Genomic DNA, 9,813 nt, shown 5'->3' with positions numbered 1-9,813 from the left:
ATTTTAGAGTATGTTGGGTAATCGACTTAGTTAGTGTAGGGTATTGTGTTATTGACTTAGTGCAACTGTTAGTGATTAGGGTTTTGTGATTTTTTTTAGGTTAGGGTTAGATGTTATCCACTTAGTTTGAATCATAATATTTGTCTCTTATACATTTGTAGACTTCAATTTGTATACTAACAACTGCTATTGTTAGTGTTTTTGTTCTGTTTGTACTATTAAAGATTAATGTTAGTGCTTTATTCTACTTTTGTTAGTTAGTGTTTCTGCTGTTGTTGTTTGTTAGTGATTATGTTTGTTGTGTACAACTTGTTAGAGTTAGTTATTGAAATGTGTGTTTGAATTGTGTTTGTTGTTGTTACATGATTTTTCAGGATGACTTTTACTCTTATAACGTTAAGATGGTATCATGGGGGGGGAAATAGATTTTGGTCCACCACCTCAATATATTGGGGGGCATGTGACAGAATTCTTAGATGTAGATGTTGATAGGATGTCTTATTTTGAGTTGAGGGACTACATAAAAGAACTAGGATATACAATAGATTGTGATTTTTTCATCAAGTGGGGTGGGTTATTTGTCCTTATTGATAATGAGAAGGTTATATTTGACCTTTTCAATATGGTGAATGATGGGGATACAATGAAGGTGTATGTTTTTCATGGGGTTATGAAGCTAATCAGGTCCCACTTGAATTGGAGTTTGTCCCCTATGTGACTGAAAGTGGGGTAGGTGAGGAATCTTTTAATGAGACTTCTAACCCTAATAATCAGCCTCCTAGTTCTACTTTTCCTTCCATCCCTACAACTGGTCCTTTTGAAACTTCCAGTACTCCATTTGAAGCTCAGACTTATACTGTGCCTCCACCATCTCCTTCTATTATGCCTCCTCCTTCATCTGATTATCCTATAATAGACGATGATCCAATTGATGATGAAGTGGAAGATGAATCAGGATCAAGATACTGAGGTTGAAAGTGATGTTCATCAAGAGTATGTAGATATAAGGGCAACCAAGAGGCATTTCAAAAGGTCACAAAGGAGAAGTAGGGGAACTACTTAAGATCAGATTAATGTTAATGAGAAAGGTCCAGATATAGGGTACGCTAGGAGGTGATGAACCTTATTATCTAAGTGAAGAAGTTCCTAGCTTTGAAATAGATGGTGAAGAGGTTGATCAAGTAGTGCATAAACCTGGTAGGAGGAAGAAAACCCCAAATAGAGTTGTGTTTGATACAACTGCTGAAAAGATTGTTTGGGAATTAGGACTTGTTTTTGGAACTGTTGAAGAATTAAGAGTGGCAGTGACAAGATATGCAATCCAAGAATATATTCAAATTGAAAAATATGTAAATGAGCCTGGCAGAGTTAGAGTGAGATGGTGTAAAGAGAGTTGTCCTTGGTTGTTGTGTGCAAGTAAGGATAAAACTAGTGGAGATTTCATTGTTAAAACATACAACCCTATCCATAAATGTTTGACATCAACTCATAACTACCTATGCAACTCAAAGTTTTTGGCCACCAAATACAAAGAATGAATAACTCAACAGCCAAACATCAGCGTTGTCTTGTTGCAGGACATTATTAGAATGGAGTTGGATATTAATGTTGGTAGGACAACAGTGAGAAGAACTAGGACTAGAGTGTTACAAGAGATCATGGGTGATCACATTGTGGAGTATGGTAGGATTTTTAATTATAGAGATGAAGTATTAAGGAGTAATCCAGGTAGTACTTGTGTAGTTAAGGTTGGAGAAGATTCTGAAACTGGGCAGAAATTTTTTGAAGGATTTTATGTTTGCTTCAATGCTTTAAAGAAAGCATTTTTTGGAGGTGCTAGAAGGTTGATTGGTTTTGATGGGTGTTTTCTCAAAGGTGTGTGTAAAGGCCAGTTGTTAGTGGCAGTTTGTAGAGATGGAAACAACCAAATGCTCCCTATTGCTTGGGCAGTTGTTGAGGTTGAGAATCAGTATACCTGGACATGGTTTCTTGAACTAGTGAAGAATGATCTTGAACTTGGAGAAGGGCATCAACTATCCATCGGTAGTGATATGCAAAAGGTAATTACTTATATCCATCTTACTATTTTATTGTTGTTGAGTTTTGCACTTTAATTCATTCTTTTTCTGTTATGTTGGTTTGTTAGGGACTAGAAATTGCTGTGGATACTTTATTGCCACTTGTTGAACATAGAAAATGTGCAAGACATGTTCTTGCAAATTGGTCAAAAAATTGGAAAGGAGTTGAAAGAAAAAGAGTGTTTTTGAGGATTGCTAAATCCAAATTTGAAGCTGAGATGAAGGACAATATAGAGATAATGAGGAAATTAGGTCACGCTGGTTTAGATAATTTTTTATGGTACAATTTGAATACATGGTGCAAGAAATATTTTGAAGAATATAGAAAATGTGATGTTGTGGACAACAATATGGCAGAAAGCTTTAATGCTTGGACAGTGTCTGCAAGGTATAAAACCATCCTTACAATGCTTGAGAAGATAAGGGTGAAGATGATGAAAAGAATTGGTGATTTGCGAGAGTTTTCAAACACTTGGATCACTGATATATCTCCTATGTCTTTGAAGATTTTGCAAGAAAACATTCAAAAGTCTATGCAATATAACTTGACTTGGAATGGACAAAGAGGTTTTGAGATTAAACACAATGGGTGGCAGTTTAGGGGAATTCCTTGTCCTCACGGTGTTGCTGCCCTTCATTACAAAAACTTGGAACCAATCCATTATGTAGCTAGCTGTTATAGCAAGGAAACCTACCTCAGCACATATGACCATTTTATTCAGCCAATGAATAACATGAAAATGTGGTCAGCCTCAAATAATCCAATTGTAAAGCCACCAAAGATCAGAAAGTTGCCTAGAAGACCAGTTATGGTTAGAAGAAATGAAGCAGATGAAAGTAGAAAAACTGGAAATTTGAGCAAAAGAGGTGCTATAATGACTTGTAGCAAATGTGGCACACAAGGACACAATAAAAGAGGATGTCCTACAAGAAACCAAGCTGATCCAAGTCAATCAACTGAACCAGTTTCTCAGGCAAGAAGTACAGGTCCAAGTTAGTCATCTGAACCATCTTCTCATACACAGGTACTTTTATTTGTTACTCTCAAATGTATGTTATATGTTGATGTATATATATTGATATATTAATATACAGTCTACTGAAAGTGGTAGAGGAAAAGGCACAGGAAGAGCAACAAGAGGAAGAGCAAGTGGCAGAGGTGTTCCAGCTCAATCACATGAAAATGTTACAAACAAAGAGGTAATATATCTAATTATTATATCATTGTTAGATAATATAGATATGCTTTAATATTTGATTTCAAAGTTCAGACTTTAAATGGTAGAGGTAGAGGTAGAGGTACAGGTAGAGGAGCATGATCGGGAAGAGAAATGGCTCAAGAAAGAAATGTGAATGAAGGACTAAGTAGAGGAAGAGGAATGACTCAACATAGTCAAACTAGTTCAAAGCAAACTACAGTAGAGGAGGCCTAGGAAGAGGGAAGAGACCAGTAGAACATGAAGACACTAGTGGAGGACAAACAAGACCTTTTAAAAGGCCAAGAATGGTAGGTGTTGGCATATACCAAGCTAAAGATGGATTTACAACTCTCAATGTAAGTTTACAACTATCAATGCAAGTTTACAATTGTGATTGCAAACCTAATTGTCTAATATTTGAGTGTGTATTTATTTGACTAAGCAACCTGGATTGCCAAGTAGAAGAGTCATCAATACTGGTACAAAAAATACAAAGAGGGCTGATGTTGTCACAGGTGATATTGGCTACACACCAGTACGTGGATTCAAATGGAAGGGGAAGACAACTGTTACAAGTATCAACCCGGAAAGAATGAGGGCTGAAAAGGTTATCCAAACTAGGTCTGTAGCTACTGCTAATGCCTGCTAATAGCCAAGGCCAAACAACTTCAAGTAGAAAAACTTTTGTGCCATGGAAGTAGAGCATTTTGATGTTGTCTTGTTCATTTTGACAAACAAAATTTAACTAAGCATATATTTGTGTTGTTTTTTATTGGAAACAAACTCAATTTTGGGTGTAACCAAACAAACTTGAATGGTTGGAATCAAACTCGATTATGAAGTCTTCTTTTTTGTCAATTTTGTTATTGCCTTTTTAATTGTAATTGACATATTTGTGAAGCTTCTCAATTGGTTGCCACGATAATATAGATTAGAGAACCAAATACATTAACTAATTGTTAAAATCATAACAATTTCGACAACAAAGAACAACAATAACTTGAACATTCAACAATCGTTCAAGTTACACACACCTACAACTAGCAAGATCAAGACAATTAGCTTCTAGGTACACACACCTACAATTTCAAAAATTTGAAAGTAACTAAACATGTCTATGGCAATTTCGGTTGCACACACCTACAACTTCCATCCTTCACATTCTTGGTTAGACTTAAACATAGAAAACACACAATAATGATCAAGACGATTAGCTTCAAGTTACAACATTTGCCCTTCTTTTTCTCCTTCATCAGGACTTGGTTACTTTCAACACGACTTTCAGAAGATGTCAATATTTCTTCCAACTCCTTAATTCTCTTTGCTAATCTCGGAATAACATACTTGGATCTTATATCAACTTTTTCTCGATCCCTCCATGTAAAGAAGTTGCACGCATCCTCCTAAAATACACAAAACACAAATTAAAGAAAACACATAAACAAAAGATCTCCATAAAAAAATTAGTAAACATACACGATAGCATGGACAAGAGCAAAATCTTCGAGATGGGTTATGCTCCGACCATGAAGTTTGCATTTATAGTAAGTCACCATGTTTGCATCGCAGTTTCACTCGCAACATCGTATCATTCTCATCATTACAAATATGATTCAACATTGCATTTGACATTTTCAATCAAAAACTAACCACAAAATTGAGAAGAAATTCAACCATAAAAAAACTTCAAATTAACGTTTCTACTGGAAATTAAAAAAGAAAAGACGAATTCCTACCTTATTTTCTTGAGGAAGATATGAAGTCATGAAAAAGAGAGCACCAATATTGTTCTTGCCATGGATATCAAAATTTTAGGGCTACCAACAGCTATTTTTGAGTTTAAATTGGGGAAGATACAAAAATTGATTAAATAATTAATATTAAAGAATGAAAATGACATGTGGCTGTTTCAAACTAGTAAATAAAAAGGAAAAATGTCCCATGACGCGCCTAACGTGCGTGTAAACAACCCAGATGAGTTAATGGGTAAAAATCGCCAATTTACAACGATATATAGTTGTTTAGTGGTGTGATAGGACACTTCAAAAGTTTAGGTGTCTTTATGCAAATATGGGACAACTTCGATGGTGTCTTTATGTCTTTTCTCTTAAAATATATTAATACTATGGCAATTTCACATCCGTGGTAAATATTAACAATTAGTTATAAAAAATTATTTTGACAAAACAATTATGGCTATTTCATTTATTTATTGACACAATGTTTATAAGTTTAAAGAAAAATTATTTATTTAGCTACAGATATTTCTTCCAATGACTTATGATGGCTAATAGGTTGTTATCATTATTGTAAATTTAAACTCCTGGTAAAAATTAACAATTTACTATGAATTTTTATTGTAACAAAATATTTGTGGCTTCTTCGTTTAAATATTGCCATAATTTTTTATAACTCGAAGAAATTATATTTATTAGCTACAATATTTTGTCTCGAATAACTTATTGTGGCTAGTGATTCACTATTGCAACAATTACAATAATCGTGTGGCAAAAATTTATATTTAGCTACATGATTTTATCGTAGCAGTAATATTATAGCTATTTAAGTAATTATTGCCACAACTATTCATAATTATAGCAAAAATTAGATTTTAGCTTTTTTAATTTAATTTTCGTAGATAAGAAATTTGATGAATTTTGAGATAGCCACAAAATTTGAATTTTTGTGGCTATTACTAAATAAGAGCTACGAGTTTTAGATTGGTAGCTTAGATTCTGTAGCTATAAATACATTTTATTGTAGTGATGTTTCTCTCAATACTAGATTGATTGTTTGCTAGCTAGATAGTAAACTATGAATTTGAAAACATATTTATAGTCGCAAACAATTTTCTGTGAAGAATAGGTCGACGCAATAAGCTAGGATCGCTGATCCACTAGGCAATCCACCCTTTCGTGATTCTCATCGTTGTTTTTTATTGGCCTTTTGCATATGCAAGTTTCATAACTTTGGGCGATAAGGCACTACATTGCAAAATTGTTCGACGAATAGCTGACTACTTGTTCCGATCGTTGATTGGATTTTCTCCTTCAAGACTTGGCACACTAGAAAATAAGGTGAGACCAAGGCCATTCGGCTCCTTGCCTAATCGTTTAGGTGATCCTCATGCCTTCTTTTCTAGATTCTTTCAGCTGCGTTGTTACTTTTTGCTCTTTATTATCCATGATTTATTCGTTAATTCAAATACTTGAAAATCAAGAATTTATAATAGTTAAAGTCACAAAATATGCATTTTAGGAAACTAGTTCTATTAAAATAACGAAAAAGGGTCAAAATTGTAACTAAACTATATGAATAGACCACTTGTACCTTTCATTACATTTTGGGATCAAAAATACCCCAGCTATTGTCCCAGGGGACCACAAATACCCTCAAGAGTTAACACCCCAATTATTCTAGTAATGGAGCAAGCCACATGAGAATAATCCCTCCACCTAAGCGTTGCCAACTAAGATTCAGTACAAAAGAACTTGACCTTTATTGGCGACATAGTCGCCACAAAATCCCAAAATATTGCCACTGAAGGTAATTAGTCATTCTTAGTGGCGACTAAAGCTCCAACAACCATGCGCTAGTAAAACCTATTTTTTTTGTAAAAGAAAAATGGTAATTAATTTTCGATTGAAACCTAATTTTATAAATAAATAACTTACAATATCAATATGAAAAACATCTAATACTATTACGAAAAATAATAAAAACTACTTTTCAATTTAAATCTGCTATTATATAATGCACCATTATATATTTTATAATTTATATATGACATAAAATGGAACATATAATGTCTTAAAACTCCTACTTAATTGATATTATTTTTGACTTTTTAAAACCAATGAGAAAAACACAAAATTAGATTTTAATGTTGATAAATTTTAGTGACGCTTTTCTGGACTTTTGTGGCGTGTGTTGTCACTACTAAAGGTATACTTGTTAGCAACACATAGCTGGAAGGATTAGTCCCATATTGCTTACCATGTCAATAAATTTTGAGGTGTTAACTCTTGAGGATATTTGTGGTCTCTTAGGATAACAACAGGGGCATTTTTATTCCAAATGTAACGAAGGGTATAAATGGTCTATTTCAATTAATTCAGGGGCAATTGTGACACTTAGTTGTTAAAGTAATGTCCGAATTGTGGTTTCATCAGCACCCTCAAATTAAAAATTTGCTTGTCCTCAAGTAAAATGCGAGTTCAGTAGTTCAAAAAAGATGTCTCAAACAATGCTACAGAAGTCTCAATAATAAACACACACAACAAGAACTCGACATACTCTGTCAAAGATTCATTGTGAAAACTCAAAGATTTCAAGTTATGACTTACCATTACTAAAGAATCTCAAGCTCACTATAATTTCTTCAAATGCAAGTTCAAGATTAATAGAAGATTGTTTAAATGCTCTTACACAAAGAATGATTCTACCTTCACACATAATGGTTCATCAATTTAAAGCTTTGGAATAAATGTAAACGCTCACACTCAAAATGATGAACAGATGCATAATCTCACCCATAAGTTTGTCCTTATTTTCAACCAAACAATTGCTTCAGCTCATTTAAGATTACAAAGATCTTTTAAAGTCTTCTAACGGGGATAAGTGTAACTGTTCGGTCATTTAGGCTCAGTAACATGTTATCCTCATGAAATATGGTGTGAACAAAACTTTATGTTCATCATCATTTCAATTCGTGCTCACAAGTCATCCCATTATACCGCTTCCATGGACTGTTTAAAACCCTTGTTACTTTTTCACATTCACATCTTCATTCCACAACTTTTTTGTTCAATTCCTTTTTATTGTATTTTCCTATTTTTGTTTTTTTTGTATGGAGGGGTTATGTGTTTTCAGAAAACCATGGTCAAAGGGTTTTTGTGCACTTGTAAATGTATCTTCTCTTCTCACCACAACCCCAACTCAGGGTTTTGGCCTAAGTTGCCTATTTAACCTAACAACAACTTCATGGGAATTATTTGTAATGGATAAAGAAGGGTCATAGTTTCATCTAGTTTATTCCATGAAACGGTTATGGTGAAATTGGTGTACAAGCAAGTATCACACGCTTACAAGGTTTGTCACAAAAGTGGTATATGTCGATTTGTTTCACACTTTTTAAAAATTGCCTAAGATCATATCAAGAGGTTGTATGAGTTAGTCAATAGGACCAATGGGGAAAATACTAGGCGTCATGTACATGGGTCACAATAAGTTCGTCACGGACTTACACTAACATTTAAAAAGACTCCACACTTTCGCAAGTTTTCAATGTGCATTACAAGAGACTCAATTTAATAATTCTCTAGTCACAACGAGATGCAAAGAGGTCACGTGTTATGCATGCAACTTCATTTGATATCACTATAGACACATATTCATGTTTGTTTGATTGAGAGAAATATTTGAATCATTGGTATAAATAAAAATTGATATCATATTTTCAAGAAAACAACCACATTCGTAAAAAAAAGAGGTGTCAAAAATTTCGAAGGGGTCAAAATAATTTGTAATTAAAAAAATGATCCATAAGCTTAATCATTCACTCGATGCAAATCGAAAACACAAGATAAGGCATCAAAAACCAAATTTTCACAAGACCAATATGCAAAAAAGAGTCACACAAAAGGTGGGCCTCACCCCCCAAAAGTGAAAACATTTTTCCTCAAATGCAAATAAAAAATATTCAAAATTCTATGTAAAGAAAGATAAGGAGGGAGGTAAATAAGAATCATGTCTAGTATGTTACTTCCACTGTGTTGACATCAATGCCTGGTGCATCATTCTAATCACGGGCCTTAGTTTGTAGAGTCACATATGCGGTACGAGATTCACTAGTGCCTTCCAAGGTGGTGTCTCTTAAAGAGATTTGACATGCAATCTCAGCCATGAAATCCTCCTAATAATCAAAAGCTACATCATAACGCAACTCAATCTGCTTTTTATCTGTCTTTGCCTCCAAGTCATCAATTGTTGTACCATCCTTTTCTGCCTCTCTTGTGGAAGCTAGAAATATTTATGAAGTCTCAAGGGAATCAAAATAATCTACGACCTCCAACAATGACATGAAGTCAATATACTTTAGGTAGTTTACGTCCTTCTTTAGCTTTCAAAGGTGTCACCGCAGTTGTCAGGCTTTGTCTTCTCTCCCACGCGTCAACTCTCTAAGTAAAAGTGTTAATAGAAATTTGAAGCTGGTAAGTGCAGCACGGATGACACTCTCAAACATCCATGAGATGAATCTCTCCTGACGCATCACACTTACATAAGTTGAATGGGCCTGATGCCCCATTTTCAATATCATCGCCTGAGTAATCTTAGTCTATTAGGAAAAAGTGTATGTGATAGGATTATGAGAGGACGAGGTAGGGGAGAAGTACCTAAATTCTTGGAGGCCTGAGTGGGCATAGACACCTCTGCAGGTATCGAAACTATATCCCCATTCGAGAATGTATTTAGCGAAGGTGCCCTTCTTCTGTCAGCTTGTTCTCTAGTGAACTCGGCCTCTATCCGCAAACTAT

The 9,813-nt window shown here is 34.4% G+C and overlaps 1 protein-coding gene across 1 annotated transcript; it reads left to right on the top strand.

Moving 5' to 3' along the window:
- The first annotated feature begins 1,589 nt into the window (after window positions 1–1,589).
- LOC101247674 (uncharacterized) lies at window positions 1,590–3,926 on the top strand. Its single transcript, XM_019215924.1, has 4 exons — window positions 1,590–2,060; window positions 2,147–3,052; window positions 3,174–3,278; window positions 3,720–3,926. The coding sequence occupies exons 1-4, from the start codon at window positions 1,590–1,592 to the stop codon at window positions 3,924–3,926; spliced, it is 1,689 nt and encodes a 562-aa protein (XP_019071469.1).
- The last annotated feature ends 5,887 nt before the right edge of the window (window positions 3,927–9,813 follow it).

The sequence above is a fragment of the Solanum lycopersicum genome, chromosome 10 (assembly GCF_036512215.1).
Source record: "Solanum lycopersicum chromosome 10, SLM_r2.1".
In the NCBI taxonomy this organism is placed as follows: Eukaryota; Viridiplantae; Streptophyta; class Magnoliopsida; order Solanales; family Solanaceae; genus Solanum; species Solanum lycopersicum.
The sequence above is the reverse complement of the archived record's forward strand: the minus strand, read 5'-3'. Positions and strand labels throughout refer to the sequence as shown.